This window comes from Neoarius graeffei, chromosome 6, assembly GCF_027579695.1.
Source record: "Neoarius graeffei isolate fNeoGra1 chromosome 6, fNeoGra1.pri, whole genome shotgun sequence".
Classification (NCBI taxonomy): Eukaryota; Metazoa; Chordata; class Actinopteri; order Siluriformes; family Ariidae; genus Neoarius; species Neoarius graeffei.
The window spans coordinates 79,576,766-79,601,947 of NC_083574.1; the positions used below are offsets into that span (position 1 = coordinate 79,576,766).

Below are 25,182 nucleotides of genomic sequence, written 5' to 3' on the forward strand. Positions count from 1 at the left end.
GAAATAGACAAAATTCCAAACGACATGCCTCTTATCCCGCATGGAGTCAACCAGTGCCAACGTTTGGAGTCTGAAGTGCTTCGAGTTTTGCCCTGGAGCTACTTTAAAGTGCATATCCTGGACCAATTTCGTGTTTTTTTTAAAATATGAAAGTATGTCCCTTTACACACTCACCCAGAAGGGTAATTTTGCACAAGGCCGTCTGTCTACAGCAGAAAAAAATAAAATAAAACGCGTCTGGAAAAATCCCAAGGGAGTCTGGAGCCAGATTCGTGACGTCACCTGCGGAAGCGCCAGCAGGCTGCGCGAGCTTGCACGGTTTCAGTGCACAGCCTGTGTAGACCACGTTTAGCAGCTAGCAATTTTGCATTGAAATATGGAATTGTCACCTGAGCGCAATGTTACTTCACCTTTGGATGAAAAATATAATGAGATGTCAGAATTGGGGCTTCATCTGTTTGGATTTGATGATGATTCAAGTAGTGAAGACGACGGAGATGACACCGGAGATGTAAATAATGCGGTCGTTTTCTCATAAACAAACCAGCGCTGACGTAGGATTCGGAGGGAGGCGTCCTGCACGTGACGTCACGAAAATCAATGTTTGCTGAGAAATCCAAATACCAAGTTTTTTCAGCGGCGGACCAATTCGCCTCAAATGGCTTGATTTCAACTGAATTTTTCTGGTATTGCGCAAGGTAAATTGTAATGGTATTGCCCATTTTAAAAAAGATCAATTATTTTGGCTCATCTATTCTATTAGAATCTAATAATCTACCGTAAAGTGTATTAATGGGACGTGACATCACTCCCTGTTACAGATGGGAGCTCAGGAATGAAATGAGTGCAATAAAAAGTGTTTTTTATTGTAGGTTTTGTATTTAAAACTGTATGGATTTGCCAAAAGCCAAACCCTGCATGCAGGGCATTCTCAGTCAAAAGGGATTAATGATCCAAAAGTGGAGTCTGGTCCATTAACACAAGAACTTCTTGCCATGTTTGTGTTCAGCAAACAAGCAAGTTATTAAAACCAAGAAGTGGATCTAGAAACCACTCAATGGGATTAGATCTTTACACGCTAACAAAGAAGGATTTTTCCGACGAGTTGGAAAATTATCCATCCGTTGAGTTCCCCGACATCTCAAACTACCTGGTGCTGCAGACATCGTTCTACACGGGGACACAGGTGAAAACCTGGAAGAGCACAGAGGAGTACGACTTTTTATATGTGGCTGGGTTAAAGGTCTGGAGATCAGGACACGACAAGATAGACAGCGGTAGACGGATCAAAGTGCAGGAAGAGTGCTTATTAGCAGGCGTGATATTTACAAAAGCAAAACAGAAAGCAGACTATTTCAACACTGTTATAAATGTGACATTGATGATAATACTTCGCAAAGCCTCTGATGCCCCTTTTCCACCAAAGCAGTTCCAGGGCTGGTTCGGGGCCAGTGCTTAGTTTGGAACCGGGTTTTCTGTTTCCCCTGACAAAGAACTGGCTCTGGGGCCAGAAAAACCAGTTCCAGGCTAGCACCAACTCTCTGCTGGGCCAGAGGAAAGAACCGCTTACGTCAGCGGGGGGGCGGAGTTGTTAAGACCAACAACAATAACAAGACCGCGAAAGGTCGCCATTTTTAAGCGACGAGAAGCAGCAGCTGTACAAACGCAAGGTCATCCATTATTATTGTTGTTGTTGCTGGTGCTTCTTCTGTGTTGTTTTTGCTTCGATATTCGCACCAAGGTTTATGCAAACGTAGCGACGTAACTGACGTATACAGCGACATAATGACGTGGCTTCCCTTAGCACCGCGAGCTATGGAAAAGCAAACTGGTTCTCAGTTGGCTCATAAGTTGAACGAGTTGTGAACCAGCACCAGCCCCGAGCCAGCCCTGGAACTGATTTGGTGGAAAAGGGGTATGTGAAAACAGTGTCCATGTCTGCACGTGCTGATTGTGCTCAAATCAGCATCAGGTTTTTCCCATAATGACCGGGTCCCAAGCACGCTCACCGCTCGAGCTGTGCCAGGCTCGAAGGCGCAACAGTCAAGTGCTCACCTACTGTGTGATCACAAGTTTTAGTTAACGTGTATATCGCCAAGCAGCACAGCCTAAATGCCTCATTTTCATTGATAACCCATCGCAAAGCATCGCCAGCTGTAGTGTGATGGTAGCTTAATGAGATGGATGTGACGCCGGATGCAACCCAGCAATTGTACCCTACTACGAGTAAAAATTAGCTTCAACTTGGGGGGGGGGGGGGGGGGAATTTGCGGCCCATTGAGAAACTCTGATCTCAACTACATGCTTAACTCATCACACACTCGCTGAAACAGTGTTCTAATACAAAAGCATGAATCTGTATTTAAAATGTGAACTACACTCAACAGCAACTTTTAATAGGAACTTTTTCTTGATTCTAAGATTCCTGTTCTTGGCTGCAGGACTGGAACCCAACATGGCCGTCTTCTGTTGCATGCTGAGATGCTTTTCTGCTCACCACGGTTGTACAGAGTTACTATAGCCTTCCTAGCAAAAAAGCTCGAACCAATCTATTAGAGGAAAACGGATCTCCCTTATTAACAAAGCGCTTCCACCCACACAACCGTCACTCACTCAGTGTTTGTTTTTCGCACCATACTGTTGTGTGCGTGTGCGCGTGCAGGGCTTAATTTGAGCCGGAACAAGATCCGTAACCTCCATCGTCGGATCCGGCAGCTATTTTCATTTCATTCGATGTTCCGGCAGCTATTTAAATGGATCAGATCACCTCCGTGACCATCGCAAAGGGAAAAAAAAATCAAACAATAAATTAAATAAATAAGTAAATAAAAAATTTTAGTGTTCGGTTTTGATTTTGATATCTGTTGTTGATTTCTCTTCTATGTCCTATGTTTCCGGTTGAGAGTACGTCGTGCGCGTTCTGGCTGCTGCTTCTCACCGGAGCTCTTTTTTTTTCTTTTTTTTTTTTTTTCTTTCCTGTGTGTTTGTGTAGTTTGGTGTTTTGTGTTTGAGTGTTTTTGTCCGCCGGTTGTGGTGTAGCTCCGGACCCAGTTTTGGGCGTCGGTTCCCTCCAGGCCTTGGTTTGCTGTGGGTGATGCCTGCGCTCCCAGCTGTGGACTGCCGTGAGCTCGTTGCTCATTTTACATCGTGGTTGTCCAGCGCTCTGTGCTTTAACGCTTGGCGTGATGTTGCTCGGTGGCGTCGCGGCGGCTGTGCAGGCGGTTTGGGACACACCAGCGCTCTGTGTGGCGGAGCTTCTCTGCTCGCTGTGTGGATCCACGGCGTGGTGTTCGAGCGATGTTGCTGACGGCGTCACGGCGGCGGTGCTGGAGATGTGGGACTTGTTTTCGTGCGCCTTTTGGTGGGACTGTGGCTGCTACACCACGGGAATTACATCCTGACCCCTACTTGGTGGACTTATTTTTTATATTTTTATTTATTTATTTATTTTTTCCTTGTCTATAATTGTAAAGCGTCCTTGGGTTTTTTTGAAAGGCGCTATATAAATTTAACTTATTATTATGACATCCACAAAATCTATGCGAAAGGGGAAGGGGGGGGGCATGGGGTGTATACTTCTGCTCAATAGAACACCGGATTTTTGTAGCCGTTAGCTTGCGCTGTGGAAAAAATGGCAAAAAAACAAGAAAGCTTACTAAAATTTTTCAGAGTCCCAGGACAGCCGGATCCTAAACGACCTAAAATGGATGACGTTGGACACCAGTGACACTGCAATGTTTTCGAAAATGTATTTGAAAATATGTGGCTTTCATGGCTCTCTCAGCCAAAAAGGTTCCCGACCCCTGCCTTAACGTATGTGTGGAGAGCGCGAGTGAACTTGAGTGCCTGTTTGGAGAACATTGAGTGTTGTCCATTGTTGTCCAGGATTTGATAACTGGTGCTGTTGCAATACATGTCATGCAATAGGCGTGTGCGTAAAGTTATAGTAAACTGCCCCCCGCCTTTTTTTTTTTTTTTTTTTTGAGTCGCCGGACCCACCCACCTCCTGCGTTCCGGCCCGGGACCTCCCACTTCACAAATTAAGCTGTGTGTGTGTGAGAGAGAGAAACCCAGGAGGTCAGCAGTTTCTGAAATGCCCAAACCAGTCCATCTGGCTCAAACCAACACCCAACAGTGAAAGAAAATCACACTTTTTGAAATCACAAGTTTTCCCATTCTGATGTTTGAACGTCGTGAGCATTAACTGAAGCCCTTGATTTCGTTTCTGCACGATTCGATGCATCATGCTGCCGCCAAGGGATCGGCTGATTTAGAGAACTGTCTAAAACAGCAGGTGGATGGATGGGCATTCCTAATAAAGTGGCCAGTGACTGTACAAGTGTATCTAACCGTCTGAATCGCTGCTCGCATACAACGCAGGACTTTGAGTGACTCCAAACCACGTGCTGGGGGGAAAAGGCTGCTTCTGGCTTCAGGACGGCTGCCACCGCTGTTCATAGCTCTGCAATAACATTATTGCGAAAGCAAATGTGGAAATAATTATGAACAAACGCTGCCTTGTGCAGCTGCAGAGAAATGTCAGAACTCGCACTGGCAAGCGCCGCATACCGAACAGTGCGTTTCTGTTTGTACGGGTTTGTGTACGGTATGTTCAGCTGAGCAAAATGAAAAGCATGGAATGATGGAACTGATCATTCGCTTCAAACGGTGAAGCTATTTCGAGTGTTTCCAGGTTCCTTTTTCTACAGCTGCATCGCCACACTTCAGGGTGTGCGTTTCATTTCATTTCTGTCTATGTTTAAACACGTAAACATTTTACTGTGGAAGTTAACTGTATTTGATTTCACATAAATTCAATGTAGATGTCTTAGAAATTAATTGATGAAAAAAGTTGACTTATTGTAGATAAATATACTGGAGAGGTGTTGGAAATTAATTTCCAGAAGTCGTAATTATTTTTGTGTGTGTTTTTTAATTAATCGAAACGATTTTGAGCTTTGGGTGTGATGGACATGCTTTCTGTGTTTCTAGCGTCGGATGACATCCTGCAGAATTGTCTCTTGAATTTTCATTTATTTATTTATTTATTTATTTATTGTGCAGAATGACGTGACCGAGAAAGAGCAGCGATGGGGAGCAAAAACAGTGGTGGGTTCCGGGCATCAGGAGCACATCAAGTGAGTAGAAGTGATCAGAAGAGTTCTCAAACAGCCCCCCCCCCCCCCCCCCCCCCCCCCCCAAAAAAGGTCTGTGTTTTTAATTTTTGTTTTTCTGTGATGCGCCTTTATATTTCATGACAAGTTACGTAACACCTTCTCAGTACTGCATATTTTTTAATGTCTTTTCATATCTCAGTTCCTTATTTTTATGTCTCCGCCACCTTAAGGTAGGGGTGTGCAAAAATATCGATACGGCGATATATCGCGATACTTTGTCTTCTGATTCAATATCGATACTCAAAATTTGAATATTGATATTTTTTCAAATAATAAATCATGTTGGGCGGCACGGTGGTGTAGTGGTTAGCGCTGTCGCCTCACAGCAAGAAGGTCCTGGGTTCGAGCCCTGGGGCCGGCGAGGGCCTTTCTGTGTGGAGTTTGCATGTTCTCCCCGTGTCCGCGTGGGTTTCCTCCGGGTGCTCCGGTTTCCCCCACAGTCCAAAGACATGCAGGTTAGGTTAACTGGTGACTCTAAATTGACCGTAGGTGTGAATGTGAGTGTGAATGGTCGTCTGTGTCTATGTGTCGGCCCTGTGATGACCTGGCGACTTGTCCAGGGTGTACCCCGCCTTTCGCCCGTAGTCAGCTGGGATAGGCTCCAGCTTGCCTGTGACCCTGTAGAAGGGTAAAGCGGCTAGAGATGATGAGATGAGATGAATAAATCATGTTTCAGACGGGTTGTAAATCCAGTACGACTTCCGCATCTCCGCTCCGCGAGGTGTCGCTGTGCCGCTCCCTCACTGCAAGGCACTCTTCGTCTTCTCTTTTTTCCCCGGCGGTTGCAGTGAGGAAAAAAAAACAAGCAAGCACGGCTGTTAACGTAACCCTCGAGACGCCGCCGCACTTTAAGGCAGATGTTTGGAGGCACTTTGGATTCCAAAGGAAAGGAGAAAAAAAAAACCAGTGAGCCGGTGTTCTGTAAAGTTATCCTACCTCTTGGATTTGTCCTACCAAGCCTACTGCGCATGCGCGAAATCCAGGAGGGTAGGAAAATTCAACAGTAGTTTTGTCCTACCGATCAGCTGGGCTGATAGAAAATCGGTGAGTATTTCACGCATTTGCCGATTTTTATGTTTTGTGCATATTGGTCGAGTCTTTGGCCAAGTCAAATAATTTGTAATGCCTTGTTTTGAATAATAAACCGGTCTGTATGAGAACTTGCTAATCCATGTGTTCTGTGCATGCGCAGTAGGAGACAAAGATGCCCACTGCACTTTTCAATGTGTTTCAGACAGTGTGTTGTTCCTGCAAAATAAGCGCAAGTTAAATGTTCTCAGGTATATGTTTTCAAGTTTACAAAGAGCAAATTGATATTAGTGTTAGCACTGAAATGTATGTGCAGTCTGCAGTGCAAGTTTTAAGTTTTCAAAAAACAATTTGATTCTGCTTGTTAAGCAGCACTGATGTGTCCATGCTTACAGAAAAGTTGTGAATACTAGCACAGAAATGGGAATTTTCTGCATGTTGTAGTGAAGCAACTCTTGGTTTTGCCAGCAGTGGAATAGAGACAAATATGTCTGGCAAGAGTGTGTACCGTATTTTCCGGACTATACGTCGCCCCGGAGTTTAAGTCGCATCAGCCAAAAAATGCATTATGAAGACAAAAAAAACATATATACGTCGCACCGGACTACAAGTCGCACTTTTTTGAAGGGTTATTCTATCCATAGAATCTGTGATTGTATCTGATAAGCGGCGCGTGGTTACTGCGCGACTGCATTGTTTATTTAATAAACGAACAGCTGAGCAGTGATAACGCGCCCTTTGCCCTGTAAGTAGCCTAGTCTGATTATTTTAAATATCTACTACTATCTTTAATACTATCACTATCGTTATTACTAATAGCCTATATTATTATTATAACTAATATTAGTAGCCTATTACTGATGCATTAATCAGTTTGCTTTTAGAATATTTTTACCGGTAGGGCTTATTATCGCCCCATGGCTCTTTCATCTGTGTTATTAAAGCTGTAGTCATCATCGAGGAGTGTCATTCTTCATTTTTGTCGAATTTTATTTCATCAAATCAGAGGTCAAGTAGGCTGTAGGTATATCATCTCCAAAGACAGGTACGGTAGTAAAAACAACCGTCTAGTGAAAAAAAAAAAAAAACCAACCGCTTTTAAATCCCCTACTTAAATCCTTAAAATGAGTCATTTAACTCATGTCTTGTGTGATCTGATCTCCAATGGTGAAATAAACCGGCTGTGATGAGTACAGTCTGTTATTTTAGAAGATAAATGTAATATATAATTTAATATATAGACTAATAAAAATTAATATTTTATAATATAATATCACGACATATTACTGTCTGTAACTGTTTGTCACTAAAGCGTTTTCTAAGATCATAATGTCTGATATTATTATTATTATTTTACACACACAATAGGCGCATGTGCGTAAAGTTATAGTAAACCATCCCCCGCCTTTTTTTTTTTTTTTTTTTGAGTCGCCGGACCCACCCACCTCCTGCGTTCTGGGACCTCCCACTTCACAAATTAAGCACTGCCTAAAATCATTACATAACTTATTTAAATAACTATAGGCCTATCATTAATAATAAAACACAGGTCAATCAAGTTTATCAAGCTGATGATTTCACTCCAAATCAGCAAATCCATTGAATTCCTCATCCTCGGTGTCGCTTCTGAACAACTCTGCCAACTCCAGCGACAGATGAAGCGCCGTTTCCTCTTCTTCTGCGTGGCTGTCGTCAGACTCAGCATCAGCTCCAGTTATTCCGCGGTGAAAAAAAAAACATATATACGTCGCACCGGAGTATAAGTCGCATGGCCAGCCGAACCATGAAAAAAAGTGCGACTTATAGTCCGAAAAATACGGTAGTTATGTATGTGAAATGTAATTTTACAGTGGTCAATAAATTCTGATTTTCTTCAGTGACACAGATATCGTGATGTGGTTGAAATTTCTTGCAATATATCGATTATCGCAGAATCGCTGTACCGTGATGTTATCGTGGGCAAAATATCGCCATAGTATCGTATCGTGAGGTATCTGGTGATCCCCAGCCCTACCTTAAGGTGCAGGAGGCATTATGTTTCCGGGTTGTCCGTCCGTCCGTCCATCCCGACACCTTGTGAAAACGATATCTCAAAGGCTAATGAAAGGAATTTCGCCAAACTTTCACCATTTGTGCGCTTTGGGACAAACATGAACTGATTAGATTTTGAGGTCAAAAGGTCACAGGTCAAGATTACTGTGAGGTCAAATGTCCATCCCCAAACTTTGTGAATATGATATCTCAAAGACTAATGAAAGGAATTTCACCAAACTTTCATCATTTGTGCGCTTTGGGACAAAGATGAAATGATTAGATTTGTAGATCAAAAGGTCTAAGGTGAAGGTCACTGTGAGGTCGAATGTCTGTCTGAAAACCTTGTGAACACAATATCTCCAAGGCAAATGAAAGGATTTTTGCCAAACTTTCACCATTTCTGCGCTTTGGGACAAACATGAACTGATGAGATTTTGAGGTTAAAAGGTCGCAGGTCAAGATTACTGTGAGGTCAAATGTCCATCCCCAAATCACAACTTAATAAGGCATGTAGTCTACCAGGCGGAGGCATCCCCATCGAGTTCTATCTAGTTAATTAGTAGTGTTGCTTTTATTTATTTATTTATTTATTTATTTAAATCTGGGATGCAGTTTTAAATAGCTCAGTGTGTTTTTATTTTTTTTATATGTTAATTATTGGTTAGTTTGCTTTCTTAAATAGCTTACATTTTTCAGTGTTAATTTTTAAAAATAGGTTCAAGCTAGACTGCCTTTCAGATTTTAAGTGTAGGTCATAAAAAGAATTTTCCCCGACACCTGATTTATTTTTGTTTAGTGAACTGAAAGCTGCCGAATTTGAATCACAGACTTCTAATTTTATTAGTTTTTTTAAAAATGGAACAATTAGTGAATTTAGGGCCACCTGGCCGTAAATTCTCCACTATTTTTTATTTTTTTTTTTCCTGCTTCAGCACGACCCAATTCAAGATACTACTTCATGCGTGACGGGGTGGGCTTTCTCCGTTCATGCAAGGCATTGTGGGATACAAACTTGAAATGAGAGAGGAAATGGAGGATGCGAATGAAACGTGAAAGACCAACTACAGTAACGGAAAGTGAAAATAAAAGACGTTATGTTATCTATGAAGGAAAGGAAACGCAGGACCAAACTAATAAATATTGGCGGTCAGCAAGCAGCTCGGTGTGATCAGCTGTTCGTTTAGCGACAGAATGATGGAACTGCCGGTGCATGGTCAAAGGTAAACCTGCGCATGCGTGCGCACGGACTTCCTCCGTCTGCTTGACTGCACGAAGCGAGAGATTTCATGCACATTATTTGCTCAGGAATCCCCTCAAATTAAATAACTTCCCAGCCACAGAATGACCTGATGTTTTGTGAGATATTACAGAAATAAACATGTATCACAATGACCAAAAAATAGTCGATTACTTGGCGTATCAGATCATGTGACACCGTTCCACAGTTATCGGCATCCAGGTGATTTTATTTACAAAAAACTCATCGATATGTGGTATTAAGTGAACAAAACATAGTTTTTATTTTAAATTTGTTTTACGTAGACTTATATTTAGTACAAAATCTTGTATATAAATATATGGATGTCGGTGCTGACATAAATGAGGAAGTAAATCTAATGTTTGCAAACAAACAAACTGATAATGTTTAACCTGTGCCAGGAAATATTTTTGTTCCACTTTCTACTCACTTTCTAAGTATATTCATAGATCGCGTTTTGTTAATCATTTGTTGTTTGTATTAATTTCTAGTTTTGTAGTTTACCAATAAATGCCAACAGGCAACTGACACTGTAACCGCATGAAAATCCAGGTCAAAAGGTCGCATGTCGTTCCTCGAACCAAAATATAAAATGTCTCCTGATATTGTAATATGTGGTAGATATTTACAACAAACTGCAAAAAATATATATTTTCTGAATGGAATAGAAAAATCTGAATATTTCAGGCATGTTTTTTTTTTAATATGCTAGGAATTTAATTCAGGTCTAATTCTATTTATTGCAAAAGGATTCCAAATACTCTCTAAGCATTCTGTTATGAATCAGAAAAAAAAATCATAAATCACAGCTTTTTAAAAAAAAAATTTTTTAAAGGACTTCATCTACTTTGTGTTACACAAAGATCGATACACAACAGTTGTAAATGTCACTTAATTCCACAGGGTGGACACCAGTGAAAGTGATCACTATCGACATCTCGCGTGACTTCTCAGACGCACATTTAGATACAAAATGATGACTGTCAAACAAAAGAGTAAGAAATAAAGTACAACCCCAATTCCAAAAAAGCTGGAACACTGTGTAAACTGTAAATAAAAACAGAATGCGCTAATTTGCAATTCATGGAAATCCTATATTTCATTGAAAATAGTACCAAGACGACATATCAAATGTTGAAACTGAGAAATTTTAATGTTTTTTGAAAAATGTATGCTCATTTTGAATTTGTCGTCAGCAACACGTTTCAAAAAAGTTGGGACAGGGGTATGTTTACCACTGTTGCATCACTGCTACTTTTAACACCACACTGTAAACGTTTGGGAACTGAGGAGACCAGTTGCTGTAGTTTTGAAAGTGAAATGTTGTCCCATTCTTGCCTGATATACAATTTCAATTGCTCAACAGTTCATATTTTGTGCTCCATAATGCACCAAATGTTTAAAATGGGAGACAGGGCTGGACTGCAGGCAGGCCAGTTTAGCACCCGGACTCTTTTATGATGGAGCCATGCAGTATTAATATGTGCAGAAAGCATTTTGGCATTGTCTTGCTGAAAGAAGGAAGGCCTTCCCTGAAAAAAGATTTTGTCTGGATGGCAGCATATTGCTCTGAAACATGTATATATCATTCAGCATTAATGACGCCTTCCCAGATGTACAAGCTACCCATGTCATGCACTCCAATGCCCCCTCATACCATCACAGATGCTGGCTTTTGAACTGTGCACTGATAACGAGCGGGATGGTCCCTCTCCTCTTTAGCCTGGAGGACATGGTGTCCATGATTTGTAATAAGAATTTCTACTTTTGATTCATCAGACCTCGGGACAATTTTCCACTTGGCCTCAGTCCATCGTAAAAGAGCTCAGGCCAAGAGAAGGTGGCGATGTTTCTGGATATTATTACCTCCGCCAAGGAGGTTATGTTTTCGGTCGCGTTGGTTTGTTTGTTGGTTGGTTTGTCTGTTAGCAACATGACGGAAAAAGTAATGAACGGATTGCTCTGAAATTTTTTCCAGAGGTGTGACTGGCCACAAGTAACAGTCCGTTAAATTTTGGCGGTGATCCGGATCACCTTCTGGATCCCGGATTTTTTTAAAGGATTAGTTTTTTCCCCATTGAAGAATGAGCGCGTGACGCAAAAAACAGATGTTTCCTTCTGTAGACCAAACTGTAAGGTGTAAAGTCATGAAACTTGGTACACTGATAGAGAAGTGGGCCCTGATTGATTTCATCAAGTTTCATGTTGGTACGTCTCACGCTCTAGCGCCACCAACTGATCAGTCTTGCATGCGTTCATGTACGTAACTTTTGATCCGTATGTCCGATTTTCATAAGTCTGGTGCGTTGAAATCCTTGGAGCTAGACGATTCCAACGCACCCTATGACGTCATTCTCCGCCTAATTAGATTTTCCGCCATTTTGAATTTTGTCCAAAGTGAAGGTAGAGTCACCCTGGCCGCATGTTTTGTCCGATCATCACGAAACTTGGCACACAGGATCTCCAGTCCATGCCTAATGAATGATATTCGTTTCGCTCTCGTATGTCAAAGCGTTCACCCGTGGCAGCCAATCAAAATTGATGGCAAAGCCACCAAACAGGAAGTGAGCTCATATCACGGAAACGCTTTGACGTATCAAGACTATATTTAGTGGCATGACTTTGGACACCATCCAAAATACTCTCATCAAATATGGTGTCATTTGGCCACTAGGGGGCGTCACAATTAGCAAAAACGTATTTTGGCTCATATCTCAAACGCTTTGACGTATCAAGACCATATTTGTTGAGATGAATTTCGGCACCAGTTCATGTACCCTCATCAAATTTGGTGTCATTTGGCCACTAGGGGGCGCCACAATGAGCAAAAATGTGTTTTGGGTCATATCTCTTTACGGATTTAGAATTACATCTACATTTTCATGTAAGTGATGCTCTGGGATGTCCCTGTAAGGAACCTTGCTAGCCTGTCATCTCCGTATGAGAATCCACCTTGTGTCTTGGCCAAACTTTCGCGTGTTGACACACAACTTGTCGTGCGGTCGCCTCTCTTGCCGGGTCGCCATGGCGGCGCACCTGAGCAAGCACACTTTTTTGCATTTTCTCCGAAAATGCATTCTAGTTGTTATTATTACCTCCGCCAAGGTTGTTATGTTTTTGGTAGCGTTGGTTGGCTTGTTTGTTTTGTTGGTTTGTCTGTTAGCAACATTACGGAAAAAGTAATGAACGGATTGCTCTGAAGTTTTTTTCCAGAGGTGTGACTGGGCACAAGTAACAATCCATTAAATTTTGGTGGTGATCCGGATCACCTTCTGGATCCTGGATTTTTTTTTTAAAGGATTCTTGGCGGAGGTCTGCGCTCTCAGTGCTTTTCTAGTTTATATCTGGTTTTAACTTGCATTTGCGGATGCAGTAGTGAAGTGTTTTCACAGACGATGGTTTTCTGAAGTGTTCCTGAGCCCATACAGTGATTTCCACTACAGACACATGTCTGCTTTTAGTGCAGTGTCTCCTGAGGGCCTGAACATCACAGGCATCCAATGTCAGGTTTTTTTTGCATGACGCAACTTTTTCAGTCTTTTGTTGCCCTGTCCCAGCTTTTCTGAAATGTGTTGCTGACATCAAATTCAAAATGAGCATATATTTTTCAAAAAGCAATAAAATTTCTCAGTTTCAACATTTGATATGTTGTCTTTGTACTATTTTCAATGAAATAGAGGGTTTCCATGATTTGCAAATCTTCATGTTCTGTTTTTATTGATGTTTTACACAGTGTCCCAAACTTTTTGGAATTGGGGTTGTAGGTTTCGACGAGGAGATCATGAAAGATCAGTGAATTTGATCAGTAAAAACATGCCCATGATCTTTCCACCATGCTTGCCTGCGATGATGACGTCCGGGTTTTCCTCAAATTGCTGATCGTGCTAAAAAAACTTCCATCTCCGGTAACGAGCTGTGTCCTCAGACGACAAGATCAAAGGGTGACGAGGGGGTCTTCCGGTTGATTAATTAACCAATAATAACTGTTGTAGCTGAAAATCACCTTTTGTAAAAAAATTTTTTATTGGTAACTCTGGAAAACGTGTCTCATTATGGACTGTCTAATTGTAGCTGCCGCTCTATCTTTTGTAATCGGATATTTCCTGGTTAGTTTTGAATACTTGAGTTGTTGCGTATACTTTTTAAATATTAGTGTTCTATCTTTGACTGCACTTGTTTCAGCATATCTCAGTGTTCCTTTTTACATATCTGCGTTTTAATTTCTGTTCCTTTTTTATCTTATCTTACAATGCACCGATTGGGAGTTCAACAAGTCCCTCGTATCATATTGTGTCAAAGTGAGCCAAGTGACTCGCTATCATTTGTTGGGTCTTAACAAGTATAACGCGTTGGAATGAAATGTTCGAGTAAAGAATGTTTAAAATCTGTGTTTTCTCCTGCTCCATCAGCATCCACCAGCTGCGTGAGAAGGTGTCGTCTGAGCACAGCGATCTGAAACAGCGTGAGCTGGAGAACATGCCCAAAGCCTCGCACGGTTACGGGGGAAAGTTTGGTGTTCAGGAGGACCGAATGGACAAGGTGCGAGTCGTGTGTCTTTTCACTACCTTTTTTTTTCTCACCTCTTGTCTTTCACTTCTGGTTTCTGTTCTTTTCGCCGTATTGCGAGGAGCTCGTCAGCTCGTATCCTGATCATCCAGCACAAGTGACAAATACAGGAAGTTCCTTTTCCGCAGGGGAGAACGAAGCGTTCACTCGCGGGAGTAAGAAAATTAAAACGGCTGCAAATTGCAACGTCGTGATGGATGAATTATTGTCAAGATAGGAAAACACGGGATGCTGACAAATTAGTGGTTTTAAAATGAGGCAGGTAATTAACGCTACGTTCACACTGCAGGGTGAAGTGATTTTTTCGCCCATATGTGACCTGTATCCGATCTTTTATTGACAATATGAACGACACAGATCCGATTTTTTTCAAATCCGACCCAGGCCGTTTGGATATGTGGTCCTAATTCCGATTCCTATCCGCTCTTTTCATATGCGACTTCAGTCTGAACCGCCAGGTCGCATTCATCCGACTTACACGTCATCAACAAGCCACAAACGTCACTATTCTGCGCTGAAGTAGGCGGCGGGTCTCTCAAAAAAAGTTACAACAACATGGCGGATGACATCAATGCGACTCCGCACCCACACGTTCCTTTGAACGGAGGTTGCAGTCACTACCCCGCAGAACGCCTGAGCCCAAACCCTTGCCCTCTTCCTTCTCAACCTCCTCCTTAACATCAGGCTATTGTGCATGTTCTGGCTCCGTCGCAACAACAACTGCATCATCGCCAGGTACTCCATGCTGGCTACTGTCATATACAGGAAACTTTAGGTTACTTCCGTAAACACTGGCCATGCTCACTGCGTGTGACGTCGTCGTATCCTGCAATGCGCATGCGGAGCACTTTTAGGTCGCTTTTCGTTCATACTGAGGATCACATACAAGTCGCATATATTTGTTAATGTGAACGACCTCACAAAAAAATCGGATTTCACAAAAAAATCGGAATTGAGCATTAAGCCTTGCAGTGTGAACGTAGTGTAATATAAATCCGTATGATACTGGCCCCCAGCATCCCGTTTTCAAAGAGCACATGATGAAACAGTAAAGGTTGTGGAAATTGCTGGAATATTGATTAAAACATGCTTGTTAAGAGGATCGCTCTTATCCTGAATTCACAAATGACAGGCTGACACTCCTGGTGTTCAGTACCTCCTTGGTTTCCTGTACAAAATGTCCCTCAATTTTTTTTTTTTAATTTTAATTTTTTTTAAGCAACGTTGCATGGAAAGAGTGCGGTTATACAGTACGGCTGAGGTTCAGTAGCAAGTGCAGTGTTGCTTTTCTGTAAATAAGAAATGAAGTTTGACCAAACGATATTTCAGACACAATACGGCTGATAAACATTATTTGTTTTTGCTCCGCTCACAGAAACAGATGGTGAAGAAGCCACACTCACTCTATAGCCCGTCGGCGAGGTTATATTTAACAATTATCCGCCTTGGGCTCAGTGAATATCAGTGATTTTATTATACATACAGGCCACTTTTTCCATGGAATAAAAACGTGTTCTGTTCCCTTCTAGCGGGTTTATTGATGGCATGCAATATTGTCACATTGCTTATCCTCCATGTATTACGCCACTCTCCTCAATGGAGATCGAGTGTGCAGTATCGTTCTAATATTGTACGTTGTCGAGACAACATGACGTCACGCGTCGGAGCTCATGCGAATATCCAATGAGGACACTTTTCTGCTGCGCATGTGCAGAATCATTTCTTTGTCGGCCGGGAAAGAGAGAAGACGAGGCGAATCCAGTGCTAGGTTTGAGAACTAAATAAATAGTTTGAATAAATAAACTGAAACTAAAGACGCGCTGAACACCTGAAAGGCTTCATTATATATTCTTTACGTACTGTATATTTACAAGAGAAAAACATACCAACGGACATCGAAAAACTGGAAAAGACACACATTGGAGATGTAAAACTAATGTGCTAGCGAGTGACTGATGGTTTAAACATGGCCTTGAGGTTTGTTTCGTTAAAAGCGGAGGATTTTGAGAGAATTTTGGCTGCCAGGTCGCTCCGTTGTGTGTAGCTGTCGATGTTGATTTAAAAGAAACTAAGTAAATTACGCAGGGATGTTGATGATGATGATGATATTCAGCTTGACTGCGACCTGGCAGCCAAAATTCTAACACTACACCAGCTAGAAGCTAATTGCACTGCCGCGCTAACAGCACTGAGCTGTGAGTAAGCTAGCTTTGGCCTTTGAGAACACGGATATGAAGTGTGTGTATGTATTATTATAATAATAATATTGGCTGGCTTTTTTTTTTGTGGTCCATTAGATATATTCCATTCAGCTAGCATGATATTGCAGGGCTGGAAATTGACGGACGCCCGTACGCCAATGGCGCCAAAATTTTGCCTATCAAGCAATGGCCAATGGCGTAGGAAAACACAAAGCACAAGCCCTGATGGCTTGTAACTGCAAGTGTCATAAATCACTCAAAATCGCAGAAAATCGGCTTACTGTGTATGTGTAGCGAGGGTGGCGCCATTTTTGTTGTTTCTCGCGAGACGTGAGTGATTTGGAGTGATTGGGCAATTTTCCACCAGATGGCGTGATTTTCCGTAATTACTGGGAATTGGCGCATTTTTATTTCTCGCAGGTCAAAAAAAGTAAGTAACTTGTTTCCTGTTCAGTGGGTGAATCACCCAACATCCATTTCGCCATTCGCCCATCATCTACTTCACCCATCACTTTATTGCTTATTACCTCAGTCCTTAGTATATTTTCGTAATAAGCTGTGATAAGTTTTTGGGATATCCACTTTGTACTTAGTTTAAGTTATTTGTGTTTTTCTTCAGATTATTACTACTTAACTTTATAATAAAATTTTTCACATGTCATTCTTAAACTAAAAAACTTGTGCACTTTTATTATGATTAACTCATATGACTGATGATTGACGGTGATCGTTGAGTACTAGGCAGTGTTGGGCAAGTTACTTCAAAACTGTTTTGCATTATTTATTACTTGTTACTGTCATTTTAAAGTAATTAGTTACATTACAATATTACTGTATTTAAAATGTAAGTCATTACACTACTATTGCATTACTTTTAAGTTACTCTCACCAAAATAACTGGAAGTATGGATTTGGCAATCTAAATGTAGTTTAAGGGCGTATTCACACCTACGTTGTTTGGTCCGGACCAAACGAACCAAATTTCCCTTGGTCCGGACCTTTTGGGTTGGTCTGAATACAAACCACCGAACTCTGGTCCGGACCAAACAAGCGGACCGAGACCGAGCTGCAAGGTCGGACTCGGTCCGGACCAAAGGAACCCTGGTGCGGATCTTTTGGAGGTGTGAAAGCAGACCGGAACTAATCCGACAGTTTTGCTTTTTTGTACCTCAGGAGCTTCCGTCGTTTGTCGAGCATTATGGGAAACAGAGTCTTGACACTCCACCGCAAAGTGCAAACACTGTTTCGGTTGTCAAGGGTTGTTCAGTCACCAGTGGTAGGCGAGTACAAAAAATGAGTAGGGGGCAAACGTGGGCCGAGGAAGAAACGCGCACCCTTGTGGATCTATGGGCAGATGTTCACATATCTGAGCTTTTGGAGAGAAGACACAAAAATGCCGACGTGTTTGCTGTATTCAGTGAGAAAATGAAGGAGAAGGGGTTCACGCGCTCCCCAGAACAATGTCGGCTAAAAGCGAAGAAACTCCGTCAGACCTGCATTAAAATCAGGGACATTCTTTCAAAAAGTGGCGGTACTAGCGACGCAAAAAAGAAATTCATCTATTGCGTGAAGAGCCAGAACTGTCACAACATGATGTGCGCTCATCAGCGCTATCCTCCGTAGCCGCCTTGCCCTTTGTCGTCGTCGCTGATAAATTACTTGTACAACAGCATAGTAATCGCACAATTGTGAAAACAGTAAAAACTGGAAAAAACATATAGCTTTGATGACATTAAAAAGAATAACAGCACGGAAAGCCTCCATGACTACTTTTGAACTTAACGCTTTGTGCGCGTGTCGTCTCTGACCAATAGCTGAACGACCTCAGGGCGCGTGGCTTTGTTGACCGATTTTGGTCCGCTTACTAAAATGTACAGTGTGAAAGCGAACCGCCCCGAAATGAAAAAATAAAAAAAACATTTGGTTCGGACCAAAGCAAGTGAACTATCGAACTATCCTGGTCTGAATACACCCTAAGACGCTCAATTAGCTCATCACACATCCAGTGGAAGGTGATGTGGTATCTGACTGAGCTCGGCTTATGGTTAAAAACAGTAGAATATAATAGCCACAGTGATGGCTCATGGCACAATACAAGGAACAATCATCACAAGAACAGACAAAAGGTCAAAGTCTGGCAAATCGTGATAGAAATACTGTAACTTTAGGCCTATTCATATTAACATTAATTGAATTGTATTGTATTGTAATGTCTAAAGATATGACAGGATACAAAGTTAGCATTTCTATGCCTTTATTGTTTTCAAGTCTACAGCATTAAGCATAGTTTATGCTTCATAAAAAAAAAAAAGATTAGCTCTAAGGGATATGACTCCATTTCAGAAATTTAACAAAAATGAACATATTATGGCAAATCGTAGCCTACAATAAAACTGGCCTGAAAAAAAACCCACAAGCCTTTTAAATCACGGCTAGACAGTGACTATTAGCTATATGAGGCTACCCAGTCACATTTCGAAAAACAGAATTAGAAATAAAATCAAAGTGCTTTTAATGATACTGAAGTGCTTAGGCATATTAGCCCTCGAAGGAAAGGCAGCTCAATCACTTTAGTCTGACTTCCGACTAGAAAAAAAAACTCAGTTATACAGGACAAAAATGTCAACAAACTGTCAGCATATCTTCAACAACATACTCCGCCACAAGTCTCCTAACCTCTCGAGGCTGAAGGAGCATCTCAGAGCGGCAGAACGTTAATTTTGGCTGCTTTGTGATTTTATCGCCACTCTCATCCTCCGCTTGCTTCCTTGCTAACTTCATGTTACTGTGGCACCTCTAGAAATGCTTAGTTAAATTACTGGTGCTATTTCGGGAAGTGGACAGTTCTTCAGGTTTAGCACACAAAGTGCATTTGACTACGATGTTCTTCACATCCTTATTTTTTCACAAACTTCAAGTAATGGGCGTGTGCCCATCTGGAGAATGTGCTATCCGACGTTAGATCAGCTGCAGGTTCACTCATCTCTCTCTTCTGTCTGACTAGCCTAAAGGAAAAGGAAGTGAAACATTTTGCACGGATGTTTCACCTCTGCTGATCTCGCGGTGATTTTGGCGAATTTGTATGAAGGAAAAAAGCCCACCACTTCATTCCAGGTTAAAAATGCATTGTAACGCGTGTTACTGACATTTGTACCGAGTAAAATATTACCAATTGTTTTCTGTAATGCCTTACATTACTGCGTTACTGCAAAAAGCAATGCATTACAGTAATTCGTTACTTTTGTAACGCGTTACTCCCAACACTGGTACTCGGTATTGCAATATTGTAGAGTAATACGATCTGAAAAAGTAAATTTAGTTCCTTGATCACTGATTTATTTATATTTGGATGATTGATTCTGCTGCTCAATCACGGTCATCCCACGCTTATATAGAGGGCTACCGCATGACGTCACCGCGCCGCGAGATTTTGTTAGGCGCCATATTGGAAGACCAAGTACATGCACTCTCAATATAAAACAAAGTACGAGCGAGAGTAAAGTGACACGATGGCTGATAATTCGGGTTATGTGAGTACATTACCAGCTGCAGAAAGGGCACGGTATGTGGAGAAACTGGCTGCGATTGATGGGTTTGACCCATATGATAAGGCTCGGGGCAAGGGAGAATGGAAACATAAGGAGGACCTGACACCAATTCTGCCATCTGTTTGCTACCCAGACATTGTAAACTATTTGTTGTTTACACCCAGTGCCTACACTGCTGATGACTTGAAAGCCTACAAAGGGCTACAGGCTTACAATTATGTTGTTAGTGGCTTGGTTCGTGATATTACAGCTGTTGTTAAGAATAACCTACACATAGTTATGGCCAAGGTAATCTTGTTGATATCTTTTAATAATATATCTTTTCAGTTGAAAAATTAACTTTTTGTTACTATTAAGGTATCCATAATTGAGGTTAATTTATCCAAATTATACGTATGTATTTATGATATATGCCTACACAACAACTATGTTTTATTTATATAATAGGAGGGAGAGCAAGCCCCAAACCATCCTAAATTATTATTATTATTAAATTGTAGAAGTCTGGGAGGCTTGCTCCTCATCCAGTTATCAACTTGGGGCCAATTTAGCATGTTTTAAATCTGAATTTCATGCGTTTGCTTACCTCAAAGTGTCCGCAGATCATGCACAGACTTATCCATTATATCCACAGTTTTTTGCCAAGTCTCACACAGGTTTCTTTCAAGTCTACTGTTGGGCCAATAAATCATAAATAAAACAGCTCAGATTTGTTTGTTTAAGTCGTTTGCCACTCCACTTTATTCTCGTGGGTTCACATATCGCTGCCGTTATTTCCCCCTAATCACGAGTTTGTTGGTCTTCCAAAATGGCGCAGGGTCTGTTTACTTTCGGTTTCGGGTGACGTCAGTGAAATCCCTCTATAGTACATGTACAGTCAGTAAACACTCCCCAAACAGCTATGTACAAAGCAGGTTAGCATGCTATAGAGGGCAAATTAAAACCCAAAAGGTGCATTAAGAAAGGATCATAAGGATGCGTCGTGGCTCAGGTGGATAAGGCGCCATACCATAAATCCGGGGACCCCGGTTCGATTCCGGCCCGAGGTCATTTCCCAATCCCTCCCCGTCTCTCTCTCCCGCTCATTTCCTGTCTCTACACTGTCCTATCCAATAAAGGTGGAAAAAGCCCCAAAAAAATCTTTAAAAAAAAAGGATCATAAATTACTAAATGTGCAATAACTATAAAAAAAAAAAACAAATGTAGACGTCAAATCTTACCACTTACTAAATCTAATCACTATTAAATACATGGCAACTGTGTGTGTGAACAGTTACACCATCACAATGTCTGAACTACGACTACCAAGTAAACATTAATAGAAAAAAAAATTCTCATAAAATGTAAAGTAAGAAATTAATTTTTTTAAATATTTGCTATAAAAATGATTTGTTTTCTTTAATTTGTTAAAAATTAAACTCCATGTGTCGGGCTAGTGAATTCAGAGTCGGGCTAGTAACTTTGCAAAGTTACAATCCCCACTGGCTTGTTGGCAAAAAAGTGAATTTCCAGGCCTGTATTGAACTCGTCTTCGACTCGTTCAGTGTCATGCTGGCTGAATGGAATACATCTTTTAGACCAGGGGTGGGCAATTATTTTTTTCCAAGAGGCCACATGAGAAACAGAAAATTTTGTGGAGGGCCAAACCTAAAGGCTGAACTAAATTCGGCATAATATTAATTGTATTTCTTTATCTAAAGCAGTAAATAACATTTGTTTTTACAAGCTGCTAAGACTGGTAAGAGTTAGCCTGGACCCGCCCATCCTAAGCGTGACGCAACACGAGGGCCTGTTGCGAGCTTAGTCTGGCAAGGCAAGCTATCTCCAGCTCTTCCAAGCTCCCGAAAAATCGGGAGCCAATCAACTTTGAGCATCTCCACCGGCCCTGGGTAGAGGCGTGTTCAAGGCACTGACGTAGTAGAACTGCGACCGGAAGCCATAGATTGTTTACAGAATCGATGCCGGAAGCGCTTCATTCACGCGTCCGCATCTATTACGCATAGATGCTGTATTGAAAGCATTCAACGGGAAGTTCTCATTGAAAATGGAGCAAAGAGCAGCCCTGGAGGTATTTATTGAAAGGAAGGACGTTTTCGCCTTGCTCCCGACTGGCTTCGGTAAGAGTTTAATCTACCAGTTAGCCCCGTCGCGTCGCATACGTCAGAGGAAAGAGTGATGTGATTGGTTTAAGCTTCGTCACAGCCTTTTCTGGCTTCGACCAGTAGCAAACTGAGGCATTTCAGGGAGGCGGGTCAACCACGCGCTTTGGGAAACGGTTGGGCTTAATATCTTGGCCAGACCAAATGCTCGGAGAGCTTTGAAGTCGCGTTAGCCAGGCTAGGTAAGAGTATGGAAAAAACGAGGTTGCCTTACAAAAAACGTCATTTATTCAATCAAATTTCCCAAAACAATGGTTAACAAAATGTCAACGTTTGTACGTTTTTTTTTTTTTTCAGTCACATTCACCCCAAAACACAGTAAAGACATCACAATATTGTCTTTCTACTCCAAATATCAAGCAAGATGCATCATATTATAATAATGATGCTCACGTTTGTAGTCTAATTACCTCATTTGGTGTTTTCAGTTTATTTGTTCAGTGAGAGAAATCTAGTCTCTGTTGGTCTTTAACGAGTGCATCAGAGTCAGGTTGAATGTCTGAGGTGGAGATGCGAAGCACAGCTGACAGATGATCATCAGTCCATTCGGTGTAGGTATCAGATCTACAGATCGGCTCGGGCTCCGGCGCCTGCTGGTGACGTCACACTGTGTGATTGGCTGGACCGTTTGAAGGATGACGTACAAGTTTGTGGTTGGTCTGGACAAATTACGGAAGTAGTTATCGCGGGATTAGGTTTCGTGGGATTTCATGTCATGTCATGTCGCGCGCATTACGTTTTTGTTGAACACAACTTCAAAATAAAAGCAATGCACATTCAGTCCATGTATGAGGTAAAATTAGAAAATACATTTATTTTATAATTTCTAATTAACCTTACGCGGGCTGGTCAGAATGAACCAAAGGGCCGGATGCGGCCCGCGGGCCGTAAAATGCCCAGGTCTGTTTTAGACCACTCGAAGCCAGTCAAAACTATTTAAATAATAGCTGAGACGAAGTCGCGGTTCTTATTCACCAGTATTTACTGAGCCTGAGATGGATACTTGTTTTATTTAAAAATTTTTTTTAAATCATATCTAATTTTATTTCAAACTTCAAAATCAGCATGTAAATGTAATGCACGTAGACTTGTCACTTATCTCTGCCGACTCACAGAAAATCTTTTTTTTGCTTGGAAATCAATAAAATGAATCACCACTCCACCTTACCTTTTGAAGAGTTTTAGACCAAACTTGATAGCATCTTTAGTGCGTTTAGGAACGGCATTTTCTTTCATCGTTTTGTAATTTTTCCTCGCTTACGGTGACGAAGCAATTGGCCGCCATTTTGCCAAGTCACTCGAGGCGATTGGTCGAGAAATTCGGATTATTTCCCGATAATCGGCGTGCGCGATTTTCTACAATCGCTTGTCTATTTATGTTAAAACAGGAAAGAAGCTGAGGATTCCAATGTAGTAGGTGCATAACTACAGTAGAGGGTGGTGATATGACAGACTGGATATAGCATCCATAAACCAATATAAGAGAGACCTCCCAATGCTTGGTTTGCTCCCAGGTTTTCTCTCTTACTACACTGATTTTATCCACAGTCAGCTGTAATTACAAAACCATTCGTCTCGAGAAACCTGCCATGAGTCAATTTGTGTTTTTGTTTCCCCATGCTGGTGTAAAACAAATCATCGCCGGGAAACACTTTGCTACGCAACGACAGGTTGCACAACCATGAGAGCTGTGATTTCAGCAGATTGCTAGGAGGCTCTCACAGAGTAAAATAAGTACATGTGATGCATGAGGTTGAGTGATGTGTTGCATGCGATGCGTCCTTGAAGGAGGCTGCCTGAGTAGACAGGATTTGTCCTCTGGAGAAAAGTCTGTTCCATTCCCAAGGAAATGCAGCTGTCTTCTGAGGCTCCATACAGTGGTGCTTGAAAGTTTGTGAACCCTTTAGAATGTTCTACATTTCTGCATAAATATGACCTAAAACAACATCAGATTTTCACACAAGTCCTAAAAGTAGATAAAGAGAACCCAGTTAAACAAATGAGACAAAAATATTATACTTGGTCATTTATTTATTGAGGAAAATGATCCAATATTGCATATCTGTGAGTGGCAAAAGTATGTGAACCTCTAGGATTAGCAGTTAATTTGAAGGTGAAATTAGACTCCGGTGTTTTCAATCAATGGGATGACAATCAGGTGTGAGTGGGCACCCTGTTTTATTTAAAGAACAGAGATCTATCAAAGTCTGATCTTCACAACACATGTTTGTGGAAGTGTATCATGGCACAAACAAGGACCTCAGAAAAAGCGTTGTTGATGCTCATCAGGCTGGAAAAGGTTACAAAACCATCTCTAAAGAGTTTGGACTCCACCAATCCACAGTTAGACAGATTGTGGACAAATGGAGTAAATTCAAGACCATTGTTCCCCTCCCCAGGAGTGGTCGACCAACAAAGATCACTCCAAGAGCAAGGTGTGTAATAGTCGGCGAGGTCACAAAGGACCCCAGGGTAACTTCTAAGCAACTGAAGGCCTCTCTCACATTGGCTAATGTTCATGAGTCCACCATCAGGAGAACACTGAACAACAATGGTGTGCATGGCAGGGATGCAAGGAGAAAGCCACTGCTCTCCAAAAAGAACATTGCTGCTCGTCTGCAGTTTGCTAAAGATCACATGGACAAGCCAAAAGGCTGCTGGAAAAATGTTTTGTGGATGGATGAGACCAAAAGAGAACTTTTTGGTTTAAATGAGAAGCGTTATGTTTGGAGAAAGGAAAACACTGCATTCCAGCATAAGAACCTTATCCCATCTCTGAAACATGGTGGTGGTAGTATCATGGTTTGGGCCTGTTTTGCTGCATCCGGGCCAGGACGGCTTGCCATCATTGATGGAACAATGAATTCTGAATTATACCAGTGAATTCTAAAGGAAAATGTCAGGACATCTGTTCATGAACTGAATCTCAAGAGAAGGTGGGTCATGCAGCAAGACAATGACCCTAAGCACACAAGTTGTTCTACCAAAGAATGGTTAAAGAAGAATAAAGTTAATGTTTTGGAATGGCCAAGTCAAAGTCCTGACCTTAATCCAATCAAAATGTTGTGGAAGGATCTGAAGCGAGCAGTTCATGTGAGGAAACCCACCAACATCCCAGAGTTGAAGCTGTTCTGTACGGAGGAACGGGCTAAAATTCCTCCAAGCCGGTGTGCAGGACTGACCAACAGTTACCGGAAACGTTTAGTTGCA

General features: G+C 41.6%; 1 protein-coding gene across 2 annotated transcripts in view; it reads left to right on the top strand.

The window, feature by feature from the left end:
- LOC132888093 (src substrate cortactin-like) overlaps positions 1 to 25,182 on the top strand; it is a 109,836-nt gene that overhangs the window by 20,786 nt on the left and 63,868 nt on the right. For both annotated transcript variants that reach the window (XM_060924072.1, XM_060924073.1), the window contains exons 3-4: positions 5,065 to 5,138; positions 13,908 to 14,037. In XM_060924072.1, the coding sequence (XP_060780055.1) occupies positions 5,065 to 5,138; positions 13,908 to 14,037 (204 nt within the window). The remainder of the gene's footprint in view (positions 1 to 5,064; positions 5,139 to 13,907; positions 14,038 to 25,182) is intronic.